Here is a 22,079-nt window from a genome sequence, read left to right as displayed (position 1 = left end):
CACAAGGAGGGAGCCTGAGCCAGAGTCAGGACATGGCTCCTGGGAATGGGCCTGCTCATTCTTACTATGTGTGGGAAATATACACTATGCATGAGAACTGTACATGTCTGAGAACTGATTATACTGCTATACATGAAGCCATGCATGAGGAATGTCTTAAATGTATATGGTTGAGAATGGGTTATGGGTTAGATGGGATGTTTTATGTGCAAATGTATTTGTGGCTGGAGACTTTGTGTGCAGAGGGGGCCTATCTCTGAAACTGGTGAACTGGGACAGGCTGCAGAAGTGTGCACTTCCTAATCTCAAGGCTTCTCCTGACTGATAAGAGATGGCTCTGCTATTTTTTGCATGAGAAAGCTTGGTCCTGACACTATTGTTTCCAAATCTGAATACATAGGGGGAGGAGAAGTCAGATTTCGCCACTATCATAAATTAAGAGAGTGGGCGGAGCGGTCAAAAGATGGAGATTTGGAGACAGTGGTGGAAGAACTAAACCGGGATTAAGCAAAAAAGTATGTTAAATGTTCAGGAATAGAACTGTATATAAACTGAGGGCCAAGTGTTGGGAATTCAGATGCTCTGCAGACCACCTCGGCCTTATCTTGTCCTCTGTAGCTCAGCTGGTAGAGCACGGCGCTTGTAACGCCAAGGTAGTGGGTTCGATCCCCGGGACCACCCATACACAAAAAAAAAATGTATGCACGCATGACTGTAAGTCGCTTTGGATAAAAGCGTCTGCTAAATGGCTTATTATTATTATCTAATTGTAATAAAGTTTATCTTAATTCTACAAAAACTCTTGAAATACTTCGGTTTTTATTAAGAATAAGGACAATTCTCCACAACAATTGCTGTACACCAGCAGAACCCATCCAACTTGAAGGAGCTGGAGCAGTTTTGCCTTGAAGAATGGGCAAAAATCCCAGTGGCTAGATGTGCCAAGCTTATAGAGACCTACCCCAAGAGACTTGCAGCAGTAATTGCTGCAAAAGCTGGCTCTACAAATTATTGACTTTGGGGGGTGAATAGTTATACACGCTCAAGTTTTCTGTTTTTTTGTCTAATTTCTTGTTTGTTTCACAATAAAAAATAATTTGCATCTTCAAAGTGGTAGGCATGTTGTGTGAATCAAATGATACAAACCCCCCAAAAAACCATTTAAATTCCAGGTAGTAAGGCAACAAAATAGGAAAAATTCCAAGGGGGGGTGAATAATTTTACAAGCCACTGTATATCCCCAAACAGCGTACTAAGTAAAACTTTGTGTTTGTGTGTGTGTGTGTGTGTGTTCTGTGTCCCAGTAACCCAGAGTAACCATGTAGATCCAAGCACCAGCAGATCGAGGCGGAGCTTTCGTGTGTGTATGTGTGTTTGAGTGTAGAGCTGCCCTCTCATGCAGGGTCAATTGAAAACATCTGTAGACGGAAACACTTACACGGTTTAGCCTGGTGGGACTATATACATGGCTGTAAGTGTTTGTGTATGTTTTATACTATGGAATAACCAAAGACCCTTTTCAATTTCATGCCCCCCCGCCCCCCCACCCCGCTGACCACATGTTGCCGTATGGAAAATGACCTCAGCCTATAGAGGTGAAGAGTCACACACACACGACACATTTATTACAATATGCAACAAAATGTCACCTCTTTTGATCACACATACTGTTTTCAGACGACACAATACATGATGTAAACACAGCTGGCAGTGTCCCTCCATTTATAAGTCTCAAAATAGACAGTCTGGAACGACCATATAGATCTATACCACCACACACAGTAGCCTACATACCAGTGGAGGCTGCTGAGGGGAGGACGGCTCATAGTAATGGCTGGAATGGAGTCAATAGAATGGTATCAAACATGTGGTTTCCATGTGGTTATTACCATTCCATTAATTATTATGAGCCGTCCTCCCCTCAGCAGCTTCCACTGCTACATACATATACATCTATATAACCTCGACATAGATGACCACTATATACATACATTTAGGCCTGGGTACGTAACTCCCTTAAAGAGTACATGGATGATCCAATAGATACATACAGTTTATGAAAGGACATAAATTAGCTGTGAAGCCCTTCACCACTATGACTGAGACATTGGACCAATCTGAAGTGACACCCTATTTTCCCTAGTGCACTACTTTTGGTCAGAGCCTTCATTTAGGACCTAGCCATGGTAGCTGACGTTTTGGCAGAGAGGAGCTGGAGGAGAGCTGTTCACAACTCAAAGACTCAATATAAACATACGCTTTTCATACAAACAGTTCCACAGTCAGACAGTTCTGTCAGCTACTGGACCACGTGCAGGCTGACCAGTTGTCTGGCTGGTTTCTAAGGGCTGGTTTGCTGTCAAGAGTTGGTTGTTTGTCGAGTTCTCGTTGGTTGTCGAGGACTCGTTGATTGTTGATGACTCATTGGTTGCTAAGGGTTCGATGGGTTCCTGGTTGGTTGTCAAGGGTTGGCTGGTTGCCTGGTTGTTTGTCAAGTTCTCGTTGTTTGTTGACGACACATTGGTTGCTAAGGACTGGCTGTTTGTCCGGAAGGTTGCTAGAGATTGGTTGGTTACCTGATTAGTTGTCGAGGGCTGGTTAGTTACCTGGTTGGTGGTCAAGGACTCATTAGTTGTTGAGAACACATTGGTTGTCTGGTTGGTTGCCTTGTTGGTGGCTAAGGGTTGGCTAGTTGCCTGGTTGGTTGTTGAGATCTCATTGGTTGTTGATGACTCATTGGTTGCTAAGGGTTTGATGGATTCCCAGTTGGTTGTAAAGGGTTGGCTGGGGGCCTGGTTAGTTGCTAAGGATTGGCTGGTTGCCTGGTTAGTTGTCGAGGGCTGGTGAGTCGCTAAGGGTTGGCTGGTTGCCTGGTTGGTTGTTAAGGACTCGTTGGTTATTGGGAAGTCATTGGTTGCCTGGTTGGTTTGTAAGGGTTGGTTAGTTACCTGATTGGTGGTGGAGGACTCATTGGTTGCTAACTGTTGGCTGGTTGCCTGGTTGGTTGTCAAGGGTTGGCTGGTTGCTTGGTTGGTTGTCAGGGACTCGTTGATTGTTGATGACTCATTGGTTGCTAAGGGTTCGATGGGTTCCTGGTTGGTTGTCAAGGGTTGGCTGGTTGCCTGGTTGTTTGTCGAGTTCTCGTTGTTTGTTGACGACACATTGGTTGCTAAGGACTGGCTGTTTGTCCGGAAGGTTGCTAGAGATTGGTTGGTTACCTGATTAGTTGTCGAGGGCTGGTTAGTTACCTGGTTGGTGGTCAAGGACTCATTAGTTGTTGAGAACACATTGGTTGTCTGGTTGGTTGCCTTGTTGGTGGCTAAGGGTTGGCTAGTTGCCTGGTTGGTTGTTGAGATCTCGTTGGTTGTTGATGACTCATTGGTTGCTAAGGGTTTGATGGATTCCCAGTTGGTTGTAAAGGGTTGGCTGGGGGCCTGGTTAGTTGCTAAGGATTGGCTGGTTGCCTGGTTAGTTGTCGAGGGCTGGTGAGTCGCTAAGGGTTGGCTGGTTGCCTGGTTGGTTGTTAAGGACTCGTTGGTTATTGGGAAGTCATTGGTTGCCTGGTTGGTTTGTAAGGGTTGGTTAGTTACCTGATTGGTGGTGGAGGACTCATTGGTTGCTAACTGTTGGCTGGTTGCCTGGTTGGTTGTCAAGGGTTGGCTGGTTGCTTGGTTGGTTGTCAGGGACTCGTTGGTTGTTGAGGACTCAGTGGTTGCTAAGGATTGGCTGAGTGCCTGGTTGGTTGCTAGGGATTGACTTGTTGCTTGGTTGGTTGTCAAGGGCTGGTTAGTTGCTAAGGGTTGGTTTGTTGCCTGGTTGGTTGATGAGGACACATTGGTTGTTGGGGACTCATTGGTTGCCTGGTTGGTTTGTAGGGGTTGGCTGTTTGCCTGGATGATTGTCGAGGCCTAGCAGACCAAAATGGAAATAAGTCTTAGTCTAATAAAAAAAAAAGTATAATAAACTAAACTAAACTAGTTACCTAGGTTACCTGGTTGGTTGTAGAGGACCCAGCAGTTGCTAAGCGTTGGCTGCTTGTCTGGTTGTTTGTCAAGGACTTATTGGTTGTCGAGGACTCATTGTTTTTTGAGGACTCGTTGGCTGCCTGGTTGGTTGCTAAGGGTTGGCTGTTTGCCTGGTTGGTTGATAGGGGTTGGCTTGTTGCCTGGTTGGTTGTCGAAGACTCACATGTTGCTAAGGGCTGGATGGTTGCTAAGGGTTGGCTGTTTGCCTGGTTGGTTGCTAGGGGTTGGCTAGTTGCCTGGTTGGTTGTTGAAGAGTCACAGGTTGCTAGGGGCTGAATGGTTGCTAAGGGCAGGTTACCTGTGGAGGGTTGGTTAGTTTCTAAGTGCCAGTTGTTATTGTAGCAGACCAGAGGGGGAGCGCTACAAAGAGAGAAAACAAAAAGCGGTTAACACACACACACACACACACACACACACACACACACACACACACACACACACACCAGAGACACAGATACACACCTGGCCAGTTGGGTGTGTAGGTCCTGTGTGAGCTGGTAACACTGAGCGTAGTAACTGGCCTGGTCTTCTACAAAGTCATACAGACTTCTCAGATGGGCAGCCTGCAGCAGACAGGGGAGAACGAGAGAGTGAGCATGTGTCTGTGTTAATACCAGTCTCTCTGTGTGTGTGTGTGTGTATCTGTGTGTGTGTGCGTGCGTGTGTGTGTTGGTACATACGTGTGTAGTGTTGATTCCCTCCAGCAGTAGTCTGGTGATTTCTGACTGTCGGTCAAACACACTCTGAGAGATCCTCAGCTCCATCTCTGCCTGAGAGACTTCCTGGGCCCACATCTGACAGCATTTGATAGAAATACATAAGATCAACCAATGAGAAAACAGACAGGAACAGGACCAACCAATTAGAAAACTGCTGGTCCATTTTCATCATATCGTTCAGTCTTAATGTGTACTGCTACCTGATGTTAAAACAAGTGTGTGGGAGTGTGCGTGTGTATGTGAGGACAGACCTTCAGCCATCGGACTCGTAGGAAGCTGAACATGTAGGAGACATGAGCTACATACTCCTCTCCTAATGGGTTAGCATTTAGACCCTGAGAGAGAGAGAAAGAGAGCGAGAGAGAGAGACAGAGACAGAGACAGAGACACAGAGCGGGAGAGAGAGAGAATGAGAGAGAGATAAAGAAAGAGAGACAGAGAGACCCAGAGAGGGAGAGAGAGAGAATGAGAGAGAGAGAAAGAAAGAGAGACAGAGAGACCCAGAGAGAGAGAATGAGAGAGAATGAGAGAGGGAGAGGACGAGAGAGATAGATAGAGAGAGAGAGAGGAGGGAGAGGTGAAACTTGACTTTTGATGCTATGCATTGTTGACACTCTTGGAAACCTAGGGCAAACCTCCTCTCCTGACCCAACTATGCATACATCTTTCAAGCCACCATTGACCCTTCATTAAGTCTGGGTAGAATTTTGGGCAACAAATCGCAGAGGTCCAATGGATAGTAACTGTCGTCCAGTCTGATACCTAGGACAAGCTCACATTTAAATTGCATGAAAGCCAGTGAGGGCTATGGCAAAAACATATTTTCTTAATATATATATATTTTTATGGCAAAATAATTGAACAGTGCACCAGGGGTACTTGCTACTGTGATTCCTGAAATGCAGAGCCTGTTGGAGTATTTTGCAAGTCCGAAATTATACTTTTGTTACATTGTTTGCTAGCTCAGCTGGTTAGCGAAGGATCAATTCATGAGGTCAGCTGTATGAGGTCAGCAGTGTGAGGTCAGCTGTATGAGGTCAGCAGTATGAGGTCAGCAGTATGAGGTCAGCTTTATGAGGTCAGCTGTGTGAGGTCAGCTGTATGAGGTCAGCAGTGTGAGGTCAGCTGTATGAGGTCAGCAGTATGAGGTCAGCTGTATGAGGTCAGCAGTGTGAGGTCAGCAGTGAGGTCAGCAGTATGAGGTCAGCAGTATGTGGTAGGCAGTATGTGTGTTCTCACCTGGGCCTCGCTTTCTGCTTCCTGTGCCTTTCTCAGTCTGGCCTTCGCAATGTCCAGATCTAACCGCTTATTCACCAGCTGCCTGCGCTCATTCTACACACACGCACACACACTCACGCTTAATCCCCAGTTGTCCGAGTGTATTTGTGTTATAGTAGTGTGTGTATGTTGTGATGTGGTGTGTGTGTACCTGTATGACTGTGTATTCCTGGTCGGTGAACCTCCGTAGAGGAGACAGGAAGTTGATGTCTGTACTCTGGATCAGCTTCTTGTTCGCCACCCCAATCTGCCTCTCCAACTCCCCACACTTAATCAGAGTACTACCTACACACACACATATATACACATGTCCAGTCTCTAACCATAGTGTGTGTGTGTGTGTGTACCATAGAGTGTGTACCATAGAGTGTGTGTGTGTGTACCGTAGGGTGTGTGTCGCCCCAGCTCCAGAGCAGCGTCCATCATGTTTTCACTCAGCAGCTCGTGGGGGGTTGGCCTCTCCGGGGTGCTCCAATCCAGACCCTTATAGAAGAGGTCCTCTAAACGAGCTCCTAAAGGTTAGAGGTCAGAGGTCAGGGGCTAGAGGTTACAATTCCTTAGCTTCCACACAGGAAACTAACCAGGGTTAGGCTGCAGTAATGTCTCAGTCTGTGAGATGATTTTGTCAGTCCAGGTCTTAGTGGAATCTGCTCTGTCCAGGAGACTCTCCAACCGGCTGTCCAACTCTGTCTTCTCAGCCTGCCCCAGAGCTTCCTCTGTATACTGGAGAGATAGAACATGTCATCTATGTGTGAGAGTGTGTGTGTGTTGTAGATGCAGTTTTGAAAGGATCACATGGAAGTCTACTTCCTTTGAGGAATGGCTGCGCCGGAGACCGTCGCTGTCCACTGTCATGTGGTGCTGAACGTGTCGTTGTTCTTATGAACAGTGCTGAATCTCCGACTGCCGACCAGCGGCTTTGTTCACTTGAGTACTATTTTTAAAATCTTGTGACAACTATCTATATATACAGTATATGTTAGGCAAATACACAACCGTCATCTCCGCTACTATGTAACTGAATCAGATTGACATAAATCGACCCTTCGAGATCAATGAAGTTAAATTCAATATCTCCCTCACCTGAACAGCTCGGTTGATAAACGCGCCCGCGTCCACAGCGAGCCTCGTGATTTCCATCTGGTCAAGGTCGGCGGTCGCTCGCTCTCCTTCTGTGCAACGAGCTAGGCTAGCTGTCTAGCAGCCGTGGATAGCTATACAAATACATCTCTTCTAACCGGATTACTGGCATGTGAAAAGCTGATACCGTAAACAACGACCATTCTAGAAAGACAGAGTATGACTAGCGGTGATGTATCCTCTCATAACACGCGCTCATAACATTTTCCACAAATAGAGGAGCTAAGAATATCCACCATATCAGCTCCCGTTGTCCGAATGAATGACAGCGGAATCTGTTTACATCTCCAGTAGCTCGTTCCTCTATTCGCGGCTTTAGGGGATGTTTTGGATAACGCTAACGGGCTGCTGCAAAGGACATTTGTCGTGCTATGACGTAAAGAAGATTAGGTATCCCGCCAAATTTCAAACTCCCTCTGTCATGTGTGAGTGAATGCTTCATGTATGTTTCTGTTTGTGTTTCAAATATCATCAGACAGACTGGCCCCTCAGTAATCTGAACAGGGTGATGAGATTAGACCACACACACACCAGCATTTCAGAAAATAGGATTTATTTTATTATTATGGGAAAATATGCAACTGCCCCATGAAAAACATAACAATTACTCCAGATTTACAAAAACATGAAAAAGGAAAACGATTTCATGGATAACAGAACAGAACAAGAAAAGTATTGTACTTTGCAAATAATTCAGTTTCTCTGAGAAGCAGTAGTGTGTGTGTGTATTAGAGGTAAGGTCCCCAGCCCAGGTACATCTGACACAGTAGTTTGTCGTCAGTAGCCTCCTGTATCAGGTAGTGGACGTGTCCCTCTATAGACAGAGGCAGACCCAACACCTTGTTACGACTCTTTATCACACCCTGCAGACGCTGATCAATCTCACACACATGGGTCTTGGCCTGGGAGGGAGAGAGGGGAGGATGTGTTAGTTCATCCTTTTACATTTATTTAGAGAGAGAGTGTTTGTTATATGAATATTTCTCTATAGTGAGATATATATATATATATATATATAGAGAGAGAGAGAGAGAGACAGAGAGAGAGAGAGAGACAGACAGACAGAGACATATAGAGATATATATATATATATATATATATATATATATATATATATATATATATATAGAGAGAGAGAGAGAGAGAGAGAGACAGAGAGAGAGAGAGAGAGAGAGAGAGAGAGAGAGAGAGACAGAGAGAGAGAGAGAGAGAGAGACAGAGAGAGAGATATATATATATACAGTGGGGAAAAAAAGTATTTAGTCAGCCACCAATTGTGCAAGTTCTCCCACTTAAAAAGATGAGAGAGGCCTGTAATTTTCATCATACGTACACGTCAACTATGACAGACGAATTGAGAATTTTCTTTCCAGAAAATCACATTTTAGGATTTTTTATGAATTTATTTGTAAATTATGGTGGAAAATAAGTATTTGGTCACCTACAAACAAGCAAGATTTCTGGCTCTCACAGACCTGTAACTTCTTCTTTAAGAGGCTCCTCTGTCCTCCACTCGTTACCTGTATTAATGGCACCTGTTTGAACTTGTTATCAGTATAAAAGACACCTGTCCACAACCTCAAACAGTCACACTCCAAACTCCACTATGGCCAAGACCAAAGAGCTGTCAAAGGACACCAGAAACAAAATTGTAGACCTGCACCAGGCTGGGAAGACTGAATCTGCAATAGGTAAGCAGCTTGGTTTGAAGAAATCAACTGTGGGAGCAATTATTAGGAAATGGAAGACATACAAGACCACTGATAATCTCCCTCGATCTGGGGCTCCACGCAAGATCTCACCCCGTGGGGTCAAAGTGATCACAAGAACGGTGAGCAAAAATCCCAGAACCACATGGGGGGACCTAGTGAATGACCTGCAGAGAGCTGGGACCAAAGTAACAAAGCCTACCATCAGTAACACACTACGCCGCCAGGGACTAAAATCCTGCAGTGCCAGACGTGTCCCCCTGCTTAAGCCAGTACATGTCCAGGCCCGTCTGAAGTTTGCTAGAGTGCATTTGGATGATCCAGAAGAGGATTGGGAGAATGTCATATGGTCAGATGAAACCAAAATAGAACATTTTGGTAAAAACTCAACTCGTCGTGTTTGGAGGACAAAGAATGCTGAGTTGCATCCAAAGAACACCATACCTACTGTGAAGCATGGGGGTGGAAACATCATGCTTTGGGGCTGTTTTTCTGCAAAGGGACCAGGACGACTGATCCGTGTAAAGGAAAGAATGAATGGGGCCATGTATCGTGAGATTTTGAGTGAAAACCTCCTTCCATCAGCAAGGGCATTGAAGGTGAAACGTGGCTGGGTCTTTCAGCATGACAATGATCCCAAACACACGGCCCGGGCAACGAAGGAGTGGCTTCGTAAGAAGCATTTCAAGGTCCTGGAGTAGCCTAGCCAGTCTCCAGATCTCAACCCCATAGAAAATCTTTGGAGGGAGTTGAAAGTCTGTGTTGCCCAGCGACAGCCCCAAAACATCACTGCTCTAGAGGAGATCTGCATGGAGGAATGGGCCAAAATACCAGCAACAGTGTGTGAAAACCTTGTGAAGACTTACAGAAAACGTTTGACCTGTGTCATTGCCAACAAATGGTATATAACAAAGTATTGAGAAACTTTTGTTATTGACCAAATACTTATTTTCAACCATAATTTGCAAATAAATTCATTAAAAATCCTACAATGTGATTTTCTGGATTTATTTTTCTCATTTTGTCTGTCATAGTTGACGTGTACCTATGATGAAAATTACAGGCCTCTCTCATCTTTTCAAGTGGGAGAACTTGCACAATTGGTGGCTGACTAAATACTTTTTTCCCCCACTGTATATAGAGAGAGATCTAGAGAGAGATATATACATATATATATAGAGAGAGAGAGACAGAGAGAGAGACAGAGAGAGAGAGACAGAGAGAGAGAGAGGGAGAGAGAGACAGAGAGAGAGAGAGAGATAGAGAGAGAGTCTGTGTCTACCTTCTCGTTGACTATCTCTCCAGTCTCACTGGCCTGTGTCTTGGACGATCCTTTGGGTTTACTCCACTCTACCAGAGGGTCATGGAGGAACGTCTTCAGTACACTGAAACACAAACACACACACTGACTATACACACACACACACACACACACACACACACACCACTGTACACCACACCATTGGTCCTTTGAAGTCCCACTCACCTGGTGGGCTAGTTTGGCACGTTATATTGTCTTGATCTGAGTAGCCTCTGGCGAGAGGGATAGCTTCAGTTCAATCCCTGTGTTTATGTGTGTGTGTTTATATATGTGTGTGTGTGTGTTTATATATGTGTGTGTGTTTATATGTGTGTGTGTGTACCTCATGAGTGGTTCTCTCTGGTCCCTCATCAGGCGTAGAGTGACTTCACAGGCGGTTCTGAACAGCCCCTCTGTCCCCATGGGGCCCATAGCATGGACCATGTTCTGTGTCAGTCTGAACGGAACCACCTCCGGAACATCAAACGTCTCACCCTGAGAGAGTGAGGGGGGAGAGGGAGGAAGAGAAAGAGAGGGAGGAGAGAGAAAGAGGGAGAGAAGGATTGTCAGGCATGTATTGAATTTGGCCTCAGAACTTGTTGAAGTGCAGAGCAAGTCCAAGCAAGACACACACACACACCTTGTTGAAGAGGCAGTTGAAGTCGACATGAACACACTCCCCGGTGAATGAGTCAAACAGGATGTTCTCTCCATGGCGGTCTCCAAGACCCAGGATGTAGCCCACCATGGACATCACCGCTGTGGAGCGACAGTACGCTGACCTGCTGCTGTACCTACACACACACACACACACACACACACACACACACACACACACACCGACCGACCACACACACACACACACACACGGTTAATCACCAGTAATTTATAGTGTATGTGTGTGTTGTAAAAGTGTGTGTGTGTACTGATATTTGTCTGTAGCGGGTTGTACCATGTGGTGGGGTCAGGGAAGGTTCGGAGGAACCATTCATAGAAGACAGGGGGGTGTCTGGCACACAGGACGTCCTTATGGACTTTCAGCTTCTCCACAAACGATGCAGTCTTAGGAAGGATTAACTTCCTCAAATCTTTACCTGATATCAGGATACCTACAAACACACACACACAAGTGAGTTTTATTGAGTATGTGGCGTGTGTATGTGGTATGTGTGTGTACCTCTCTCCTTGTAGAGTTTGGTCAGTATGGGGTGTGTGTGTGTGTGTGTGTACCTCTCTCCTTGTAGAGTTTGATCAGTATGGGGTGTGTGTGTGTGTGTGTGTGTGTGTGTGTACCTCTCTCCTTGTAGAGTTTGGTCAGTATGGGGTGTGTGTGTGTGTGTGTACCTCTCTCCTTGTAGAGTTTGATCAGTATGGGGTGTGTGTGTGTACCTCTCTCCTTGTAGAGTTTGGTCAGTATGTGTCGGAGACCTCCAGTGTTGTTGACCCACTCGATGATGCCACACTCCTCATTCAGAGGGATCACAGCATATGTACGGATATGGAGCTCCCTCCTCCTGGACTCTGCATCCTTACGCAGACACTATACACACACACACACACACACACACACACACACACACACACACACACACACACACACACACACACACACACACACACACACACACACACACACACACACACACACACACACACACACACACACACACACACACACACACACACACACACACACACACACACACACACACACACACACACACACACACACACAATAGTCTGAAGTTTTCTGTTAGCTCCCAGAAGTAATGCCTTGGTTTTAGCTCAGTGGGCTACGGCTCCGGTAGTCTTATGTTGTTGGATAACGGACAGGTTAAAACACACACCTTGTTGATGAGGCAGTTGAACTCCATGAGGCGACAGTCTTTCCGGAGGTCATCTTTAGGTTTACACATCATAGTGTAGCTCCTCCCATCGCTTCCCTTCAGGCCGATCTTCTTAGGCTTCTGGAGGGAGGCCAGGATCTCCACCTACACACACACATCATCGTGAGACACACACACACACACCATGTGACACGACACATACACACACACATACAGAAAGACAAACTACTCAACCCCCCCGACACACACACACACTCACAGTATCGTCAAAGCCGTCGAGGTAGGCCCAGTGTCCGGGGAATGCGTCGTGGTGCAGTGTGTTAGCAGGGCCAGTAGAGGGTAGTGTGGGGATGAGGACAGACTGCAGGGGGATCAGGATCTGGCTGAACGACGGCTCCTCCACCAGACGCTTCAACTGCTTGAAATGGACCCCCATACTGAGAGTACTGCTGTTACCATCCACCTGGAATACAGAGAGAGAGAAAAATGGACCCCCATACTGAGAGTACTGCTGTTACCATCCACCTGGAATACAGAGAGAGAGAAAAATGGACCCCATACTGAGAGTACTGCTGTTACCATCCACCTGGAATACAGAGAGAGAGAAAAATGGACCCCATACTGAGACCACTGCTGTTACCATCCACCTGGAATACAGAGAGAGAGAGAAATGGACCCCATACTGAGACCACTGCTGTTACCATCCACCTGGAATACAGAGAGAGAGAGAAATGGACCCCATACTGAGACCACTGCTGTTACCATCCACCTGGAATACAGAGAGAGAGAGAAATGGACCCCATACTGAGACCACTGCTGTTACCATCCAATTGGAATACAGAGAGAGAGAGAAATGGACCCCATACTGAGAGTACTGCTGTTACCATCCACCTGGAATACAGAGAGAGAGAGAGAAATGGACCCCATACTGAGACCACTGCTGTTAACATCCACCTGGAATACAGAGAGAGAGAGAAATGGACCCCATACTGAGACCACTGCTGTTACCATCCACCTGGAATACAGAGAGAGAGAGATGGACCCCATACTGATATGTTAGCAGTGTGGAATACAGAGAGAGAGAGAAATGGACCCCATACTGATATGTTAGCAGTGTGGAATACAGAGAGAGAGAAATGGACCCCATACTGATATGTTAGCAGTGTGGAATACAGAGAGAGAGAGAAATGGACCCCATACTGATATGTTAGCAGTGTGGAATACAGAGAGAGAGAGAAATGGACCCCATACTGATATGTTAGCAGTGTGGAATACAGAGAGAGAGAGAAATGGACCCCATACTGATATGTTAGCAGTGTGGAATACAGAGAGAGAGAGAAATGGACCCCATACTGAGACCACTGCTGTTACCATCCACCTGGAATACAGAGAGAGAGAGAGAAATGGACCCCATACTGAGACCACTGCTGTTACCATCCACTTGGAATACAGAGAGAGAGAGAAATGGACCCCATACTGAGACCACTGCTGTTACCATCCACCTGGAATACAGAGAGAGAGAGAGAAATGGACCCCATACTGAGAGTACTGCTGTTACCATCCACCTGGAATACAGAGAGAGAGAGAGAAATGGACCCCATACTGAGACCACTGCTGTTACCATCCACCTGGAATACAGAGAGAGAGAGAGAAATGGACCCCATACTGAGACCACTGCTGTTACCATCCACCTGGAATACAGAGAGAGAGAGATGGACCCCATACTGAGACCACTGCTGTTACCATCCACCTGGAATACAGAGAGAGAGAGATGGACCCCATACTGATATGTTAGCAGTGTGGAATACAGAGAGAGAGAGAAATGGACCCCATACTGATATGTTAGCAGTGTGGAATACAGAGAGAGAGAGAAATGGACCCCATACTGATATGTTAGCAGTGTGGAATACAGAGAGAGAGAGAAATGGACCCCATACTGATATGTTAGCAGTGTGGAATACAGAGAGAGAGAGAGAAATGGACCCCATACTGATATGTTAGCAGTGTGGAATACAGAGAGAGAGAGAAATGGACCCCATACTGATATGTTAGCAGTGTGGAATACAGAGAGAGAGAGAAATGGACCCCATACTGATATGTTAGCAGTGTGGAATACAGAGAGAGAGAGAAATGGACCCCATACTGATATGTTAGCAGTGTGGAATACAGAGAGAGAGAGAAATGGACCCCATACTGATATGTTAGCAGTGTGGAATACAGAGAGAGAGAGAAATGGACCCCATACTGATATGTTAGCAGTGTGGAATACAGAGAGAGAGAGAAATGGACCCCATACTGATATGTTAGCAGTGTGGAATACAGAGAGAGAGAGAAATGGACCCCATACTGATATGTTAGCAGTGTGGAATACAGAGAGAGAGAGAAATGGACCCCATACTGATATGTTAGCAGTGTGGAATACAGAGAGAGAGAGACATGGACCCCATACTGATATGTTAGCAGTGTGGAATACAGAGAGAGAGAGAAATGGACCCCATACTGATATGTTAGCAGTGTGGAATACAGAGAGAGAGAGAAATGGACCCCATACTGATATGTTAGCAGTGTGGAATACAGAGAGAGAGAGAGAGAGAAATGGACCCCATACTGATATGTTAGCAGTGTGGAATACAGAGAGAGAGAGAGAAATGGACCCCATACTGATATGTTAGCAGTGTGGAATACAGAGAGAGAGAGAGAAATGGACCCCATACTGATATGTTAGCAGTGTGGAATACAGAGAGAGAGAGAAATGGACCCCATACTGATATGTTAGCAGTGTGGAATACAGAGAGAGAGAGAAATGGACCCCATACTGATATGTTAGCAGTATGGAATACAGAGAGAGAGAGAAATGGACCCCATACTGATATGTTAGCAGTGTGGAATACAGAGAGAGAGAGAGAAATGGACCCCATACTGATATGTTAGCAGTGTGTACCGGCTTGTTGCAGAGCTCCAGTAGTTTGTCAGTCAGTCTGTTGGCGTCTCCTATGAACTTCCCCAGACTCTCCTTCAGACTGACAGCCTTCCTCAGGATCTCCTTACAGCGGTTCATCCGGGTAGGGTAGGACGACTGGAACACACACACATTTAGCAAGGTCTTTGAGCCTGATGCATGAAAATCGCTTTCTCAAGTATCACTATAAACTCCATGCAAGGTTGGACAGTTGCTGCTCCGACACACAGCCACCCACCCCATTTCCCGCCCCACACACACACCCACTTCCACCACCAACACACCCCTCCCCTACCTTGGACACGGCAGTCATCAACCACATGGCCTGCTGAGGGTAGGCCAGCAGCACCTTGGCAGCGATGTCCATGAGGACGTTGAAGACGTCTTCGCTGCTGTGGCACACCCTGGAGATGAGCTGGGAGAAGGCTGTGAGGAACTGGTACGGAGCCAGGCTGGCGCAGTGGTCGCTGACCACCTGGTTGATCTTCCCCAGCTCCACACGCATCTGCCGATCCGCTCGACCCGCTATGGAGGAGAGGGGAGAGATGGACATGGCTTATTCAGTTCAACACGTATCAGTTTGTCTAAAGGCCCTTCTAGGAGAGATACACAGAGCAAGAAGAACACCAACACTGCTCACCTTCCTCCCACTCACTGACAAACACACTTCTTACCTTTCTCCAACTCGTAGACTTTGGCCCCGAAGTCAAGCCAGAGAGACAGCATCCGAGGCATGGCCTGATATATGTACTGGTTCCCAAACTGCAGAGCTCTGGACAACAACACAGGACACAGTTCAGAAGGGGGGCGACAACATCCACCAGTAGACATTTCAAAATGACGACAGGACAGGAGAGATGCTCGTCTTACTTTCCGAAGTAGGTGACGATGTATCGTATGAGGTTGCCCTGTTTCTCCAGCTTGTTGTCTGTCACCATGGGCATCACCTTGTCATAGTATTTAGCCAGGTAGAAGTTACCGTCCTCCCACTCTGGTAGCAGGGTGGTCACATCCTACAGGGGAGAGGTAGAGGAATGCAATGTTAGTGCTGGGTACGTTGGACAGTGTTAGGTACAATAGTGTAGTGTTGGGTAGTATTGTGCTGGGTAGTATCGTGCTGGGTAGTATAGCATTGGGTAGTATCGTGCTGGGTAGTATCGTTGCTGGGTAGTGTAGCGTTGGGTAGTATCGTGCTGGGTAGTATCGTGCTGGTAGTATCACGTTGGGTAGTATAGCATTGGGTAGTATCGTGCTGGGTAGTATCGTTGCTGGGTAGTGTAGCGTTGGGTAGTATCGTGCTGGGTAGTATCGTGCTGGTAGTATCACGTTGGGTAGTATAGCGTTGGGTAGTATCGTGCTGGGTAGTATCGTGTTGGGTAGTATAATGTTGGGTAGTATCGTGTTGGGTAGTATAATGTTGGGTAGTATCGTGTTGGGTAGTATAATGTTGGGTAGTATCGTGCTGGGTAGTATCGCGTTGGGTAGTATCGTGTTGGGTAGTATAATGTGGGTAGTATAGCGTTGTGTAGTATCGTGTTGGGTAGTATCGTGTTGGGTAGTATAATGTTGGGTAGTATAGCGTTGGGTAGTATATTGCTGGGTACCTTGTAGGCCTTCATGATGGCGTTGGACTCAAAGTTGGCCGTCTCCTCCATGAAGCGTCCCACCAGAAGCATGGCTTTACCTGAAACATCACACCATATCATTATGATCATGTCTGTAATAACATGTCACTATGTTATGTCATTATTAAGAACAGTAGGCTTTACCTTTGGTCTGTAGACTCCTCTGGTCAGAGAGAGGCTGGTCGTCTGGGAAACACTGAGTCACTCCCTTCTGGAGAACTATCAACGCCTGGTGGACATCTCCCTACAGAGACACAGAGAGAGAGAGAGATGCGTGTGAGAGTGTCTGTGTGAGTGTGTGAGTGAGAGCATATGTGTTTATGTTAGAGTGTTTATATATGTGTGTGTGTACCTTGGACCATAGCCACTTGGCCTTCTCTGTCAGTAGTTCGGCGGTGTGTGTGTTCTGTCCGTTCAGCAGAGCGTTGAAGGCTGTCTGGTGATGTCCTGCCTTCCTGGCCACCCGGGCACTCTGCAACCAGCACTCCCCAACCAGCCCCTCACACACACTGAGACACACACACACAGAAAATGAGTAATCTTGCCTGTGATGTGAATATTTGCATTAGCTCTCTGAGTTATTGCCTAGGCTTTAGCTTGGTGCTGTCGTTGAAATTACCACCAGGGACACCTGAAGTCAATCTTAAATGAATCACTGTTTATTAACAGCAAGCTGGAGAGGTCACAGTCAAACTTAGATGCATAAAGTACCGGTCTGAAGTGAGCTCCGCCGGGGCAGTCCCGTTAGTTATCTTATATACTGCTTACACAGACAAGTTATATTTGCATGATTTAGCTTATTCATTATTCATAATTAATTCATCATTAACGTCTGGTTCATGCATGTGACCGAGCAATACCTCACGAGGCTTCTTCTCCCCAAGCTGAGACATTGAAACGGAGATATCCCTTTCCGTTCTCAAAACAATGTTCTGGGCGTACTGCCAAATTGCAGATACTGATCGTGAGGATTCCTCCCAGGCACGATCAATCAGTCACTTGCATGAACCCAGTCGAATTGGTTATTAGAAAAGCACAAACATAAAATGTTCCTTAACAGTGGGTTAAAACAGTCTAGTGGGACTCACCCTGTGCCGATGCTCAGCAGGGCACGACGCAGGGCCAGGATTGGCTCTTTGGCGCGGAAAGAATTCTGGGTCATCTCCAGCCGATCTGGCCAATGGGAGGGCAGCGTGGCTGTGTTAGGGGCATGGCCTTCTCTCTGTCTCTGGAGGTCAGTGAAGGCATGCTCCAACTCACTCAGCATGTGGAGCCTACACAACACACACACAAAGACACACACACATTACAAACGTCAGTGTGCCTGTATGTGTGTATAAAGGTGGGTGTATCTGTGTGTGAAGAGGTTAGTGTGTGACCTGACGATGTATTCGTATCCTCGCTGGTAGGTCCCAGTCTCATAGCTAGCAGCAGCTAGAGGCACCACCTGCTCTGTCCTGACCAGCTTCAGTTTGTCGTAGAACGTCTCCGCGTCGCGCCGCTTAGCCGCTAGCAGCATCTGACCCAGCCTCACACCCCACGTACTGGACTTACGGTCTACACACAAACACACCCAAACAACAGCCAAATGTTAGAGCAATGTCAACAACGTCAACGTGTGTGTGTGTGTGTGCGTGTTCTCACCAGAGCCCAGGTAGTCCTCCAGTAGGTTCCACTTGCTGAGCTTCCAGGCAGCTTCCACCCTGTAGGTGTTCAGATCAGACTTCCACTGGGGCCTACGGATAACCAGGTTAAAATAACCTTCATTTACAATGGAAAGGACTCATTTAGCAGACTAGCATAGACTAGTGTGTGTGTTTTGTCACCTGTTGGCCAGGACTCCATTGACCTGTGTGATGACAGTAGAAAGCTGCCCCAGCCCCAGCATAGAACTCATCACCCCATGGTAGTGCCCTATCTAGAGAGAGAGAGAGTTTACTGCAGTCTGTATACACAACCACATATACTGATACACACTTCATCAACACGTATGTTTGTGTGGGTTACCTGGTCAGACTCCAGCTGTATGGCCCTGTCGTAGCAGGCCGTAGCGTCTCTTAGCAACCCGATGCTCTCGTGTTCTAGAATCTGTTCCCGTAGGGACGGCTCTTCCCGCCGGAGAGCGTTCGCACCCCTCACACCGTCCGGTTCGTGCATGGCCGCGTACAGTGTCTGCATACACACACACAATATGTGTTAGGATTTTATTTTAAGTGTGTATGTGTCTCACCGGTAGATGTGGTGTGTGTGTGTGTGTGTGTGTGAGTTACCTGTAGGAAGCTCAGATGATCCTGTATGTTCTCTTTGTTCTCCAGTATGTAAGCTTCAAAGTGCATCAGGGCTCTGGTGTAGGCTTTAGACCGTAGAGAGGCCTTGGCTAACACGTCCTGAGGGATCCCTTTTAGAAACGCTACCACTCGCTGGTAGTCACCGCTTTCTGTACATACACATACGCACACACACACCAAAGAGAATCATAATGCAACGTCTGATTATGGAGAGCTGTCATTTTACAGTGCATTCTGAGGTTCAGCAATGAAGTGTGTGTGTGTGTGTGTTACTAACCGCTGTGTTTGATTCTAGCCGACAGTGTGTGTCGGCTCCACTGGGTGAGGTGAGCTAGCATACTGAACACCGTCTGGGTGCTCAGCTGTGATAGGCTGGACGTTGCTTCCTGGTTCTGAGTACTGAGCTGTGATAGGCTAGATGCGGCCTCCTGGACACGCCCACCACCCTCTGTGAGCACAGCCAGCATTTCCTCTGTTACCTGGAGACACAGATCAATCATTTAATGTCACAATAAATTACTTTTCAGTTGGAGTTAATGAAGTTAATTTGATCTAAATAAGCTTTTAGTTCTTGTAATGATATTATTCATAAAGAAAGAGGAGGTAGTTAGCTGTGTGTGTGTGTTACCTCTTGTTGTTCAACAGCAGTGCAGCCCATCAGCATGTAGAGCAGTATATGGGGCAGCAGGTAGATGGTGACTTTGTAGTCGTGTTTGATAATGAAACTGCAACAGGTGAACACCTTGCTGGCCAACTCATGTCTCACCTGAAACACACCCATACAACGTGTCAGAAAGTTATCTGCCAAACAATTTGAATTAGTTTATAAAGTAAAAACGGAATTACCACATATACATTTAAAAGGGTGTACCACAGGGTTTAATGTTGGGACCAGTGTTTTTTTTTTTCAAGACTGACCTGGCTGTTGAGGTATCCAGCAAAGGTAGCTGACAGTGGTTAAAGTTCAGGGGTTAGCATTCAGGGTCAGAGGTTACCTTGCTGATGAGGTATCCGGCCCAGGTAGCTGACCAATCAGAGAACTTGGTTCCTCGGCTGCTGAGGTAGACAGGCTTCTTCACCTTGGACCAGTTCACCACCTTTTGACTGCTCTTATACCTACACACACAGGAGAGATGATGTGCTGAGAGAGAGAGAGAGAGAGAGAGAGAGAGAGAGAGAGAGAGAGAGAGACCGAGAGAGAGAGACCGAGAGAGAGAGTGTGATGATAGAGAGAGAGAGAGTGTGATGGTAGAAAGAGAGAGAGAGAGAGAGAGTGTGTGTGATGGTAGAGAGAGAGAGTGAGAGAGAGAGAGAGAGAGAGAGAGAGTGTGATGGTAGAGAGAGAGAGTGTGTGATGGTAGAGAGAGAGATGATAGAGAGAGAGAGTGATGGTAGAGAGAGAGAAAGAGAGAGAGAGTGATGGTTGAGAGAGAGAGAGTGTGTGATGGTACAGAGAGAGAGAGAGAATGTGTGATGAGAGAGAGAGAGAGAGAGAGAGAGAGAGAGAGAGAGAGAGAGAGAGAGAGTGTGTGTGATGGTAGAGAGATAAAGAGAGTGTGTGATGGTAGAGAGAGAGAGAGAGTGTATGTGTGTGATGGTAGAGAGAGAGAGAGTGTGTGATGGTAGAGAGAGAGATAGTGTGTGTGTGCGATGGTAGAGAGAGAGAGAGTGTGTGTGTGTGATGGTAGAGAGAGAGAGAGAGAGAGAGTGTGTGTGTGTGATGGTAGAGAGAGAGAGAGAGAGAGAGAGTGTGTGTGTGTGATGGTAGAGAGAGAGAGAGAGTGTGTGTGTGATGGTAGAGAGAGAGAGTGTGTGTGATGGTAGAGAGAGAGAGAGAGAGTGTGTGTGTGATGGTAGAGAGAGAGAGAGAGAGAGAGTGTGTGTGTGTGATGGTAGAGAGAGAGAGAGTGTACCTGCTGTTGAGGTGAGGCTCCAGTATCTCTTGGACTTGTTCAGGGAATCTCCTCCACAGCCGTCGACCAGGGGAGTCACTACGGCCCTCACGACATTCAAATATAGACAGCAGCTCCTGGAACACACACACACACACACACACGTCAGGAAGGATCTCCATGTTTTTGCCTCCAATGAGTGAATTGGTTGTTAACAATAAATAATTATATCGTGTGTACCTGCATGGCATAGGCTGCAGAGTCCTGTGCTCTGACGTCGTCGGCATACGCCAAGAAAGTCCTGGTCAGCTCCGTCAGTAGCTCATAGGCAAAGTTACTCTCCTCCACCCCACTCTACACACACACACAAATAGAAGAATATTTATTCAGATTCAACTAATTGGATTAAAAGCTGTTTCCGTTCAAACTGGAAGAGAACCCTTGAATAATGACTACTGTTCCTAAATATAGTCTGGGTTCATTTCACAGCGTTTCCACACCCGATCCTTACCACGAAGGTGTTGCTGCTGCCGTGTGTGTGTGTTTGAGAGAGGTCCAGTCGTCCAGGGTCCACAGCCCCCAGCTCCCCCAGACACTCCCCACAAAGCAGCCTGGCCGTTGGGGAAGAGTCCTGACAACCTCGCAGTAACACTGATACTAATGAGGAGATGACTGGCTCTACCGCCTCCGACGCGCACACCTGTCGCAGCAACCACTCCTAGAGAGCACACACACATCAGAACATAACACACACATCAGAACATAACACACACAGAAATGTGACCACCATGAATAATATGTTGTGAAATAAACACACACCTGGTTGCTGTGCATCATGTCCCTGAGGCTGGTCAGAGCGTGTACTCTGACATCCAGGTTCTCATGTTGGACAGCCCTCATGGAGAGCTGCAGGGCTGCAGCCAGGTCACAGGTCCTAGACGTCAACTAGGGAGAAGATAACCTTCATCATCCTCATCATCATCACAAGTGAGTGTATTGGTGCTTTTCCCCTGTGGAGTAAAACACCAGTGTTTGGGGTGAAAGTCTCAGTCCTACGGCCAGGGTAATAACCCATATGTGTGTACTTATCTTTCGTAGGACTGTGTGTGTGTGTGTGTGTGTGTGTGTGTGTGTGTGTGTGTGTTCCTACCTTCTTGTAGTCCTGCAGGACAGTGTGTATGTCTTTGAGTTCAGGGTGGTTTGGCAGGAAGTAGATCTCATGGAGATAGTCCTGCACCTCTTCCCTGTAGGACACAAACACAGACAGAGATTGTTACCTGTATATGTGTGTGTGGTG

At 46.7% G+C, this 22,079-nt stretch overlaps 2 protein-coding genes across 2 annotated transcripts in view; both read right to left on the bottom strand.

Moving 5' to 3' along the window:
• Positions 1–4,487: 4,487 nt before the first annotated feature.
• Positions 4,488–7,162, bottom strand: LOC311114225 (endophilin-B2-like; the record flags this gene model as incomplete). The annotated part of the gene is made up of 8 exons (XM_084189489.1): positions 4,488–4,588; positions 4,706–4,819; positions 4,996–5,079; positions 5,984–6,076; positions 6,174–6,307; positions 6,406–6,534; positions 6,604–6,745; positions 7,106–7,162. Coding segments are annotated over 8 exons (854 nt in total), but the record flags the coding sequence as incomplete, so codon positions are not given.
• A 539-nt stretch (positions 7,163–7,701) lies between these two features.
• Positions 7,702–22,079, bottom strand: part of LOC311114227 (serine/threonine-protein kinase ATR-like) — a 24,138-nt gene continuing 9,760 nt past the window's right edge. Inside the window, exons 18-46 of the mRNA XM_084189491.1 lie at positions 21,933–22,026; positions 21,602–21,727; positions 21,294–21,500; positions 21,023–21,136; positions 20,804–20,919; positions 19,886–20,006; positions 19,519–19,656; positions 19,168–19,369; positions 18,873–19,039; positions 18,610–18,774; positions 18,429–18,520; positions 18,247–18,338; positions 17,982–18,159; positions 17,691–17,876; positions 16,955–17,111; positions 16,747–16,846; positions 16,582–16,661; positions 15,848–15,990; positions 15,652–15,749; positions 15,273–15,502; positions 14,960–15,094; positions 12,278–12,481; positions 12,019–12,162; positions 11,561–11,711; positions 11,124–11,280; positions 10,812–10,965; positions 10,515–10,666; positions 10,154–10,256; positions 7,702–8,064 (exon numbers count right to left, since the gene is read on the bottom strand). Of these exons, the coding sequence (XP_084045617.1) occupies positions 7,891–8,064; positions 10,154–10,256; positions 10,515–10,666; positions 10,812–10,965; positions 11,124–11,280; positions 11,561–11,711; positions 12,019–12,162; positions 12,278–12,481; positions 14,960–15,094; positions 15,273–15,502; positions 15,652–15,749; positions 15,848–15,990; positions 16,582–16,661; positions 16,747–16,846; positions 16,955–17,111; positions 17,691–17,876; positions 17,982–18,159; positions 18,247–18,338; positions 18,429–18,520; positions 18,610–18,774; positions 18,873–19,039; positions 19,168–19,369; positions 19,519–19,656; positions 19,886–20,006; positions 20,804–20,919; positions 21,023–21,136; positions 21,294–21,500; positions 21,602–21,727; positions 21,933–22,026 (4,180 nt within the window). The 3' untranslated portion in view covers positions 7,702–7,890. The remainder of the gene's footprint in view (positions 8,065–10,153; positions 10,257–10,514; positions 10,667–10,811; positions 10,966–11,123; positions 11,281–11,560; positions 11,712–12,018; positions 12,163–12,277; positions 12,482–14,959; positions 15,095–15,272; positions 15,503–15,651; positions 15,750–15,847; positions 15,991–16,581; positions 16,662–16,746; positions 16,847–16,954; positions 17,112–17,690; positions 17,877–17,981; positions 18,160–18,246; positions 18,339–18,428; positions 18,521–18,609; positions 18,775–18,872; positions 19,040–19,167; positions 19,370–19,518; positions 19,657–19,885; positions 20,007–20,803; positions 20,920–21,022; positions 21,137–21,293; positions 21,501–21,601; positions 21,728–21,932; positions 22,027–22,079) is intronic.

This window comes from Coregonus lavaretus, assembly GCF_964263955.1.
Source record: "Coregonus lavaretus genome assembly, contig: HAP1_SCAFFOLD_6164, whole genome shotgun sequence".
In the NCBI taxonomy this organism is placed as follows: domain Eukaryota; kingdom Metazoa; phylum Chordata; class Actinopteri; order Salmoniformes; family Salmonidae; genus Coregonus; species Coregonus lavaretus.
This window is presented reverse-complemented; position numbering and strand designations above follow the sequence as displayed.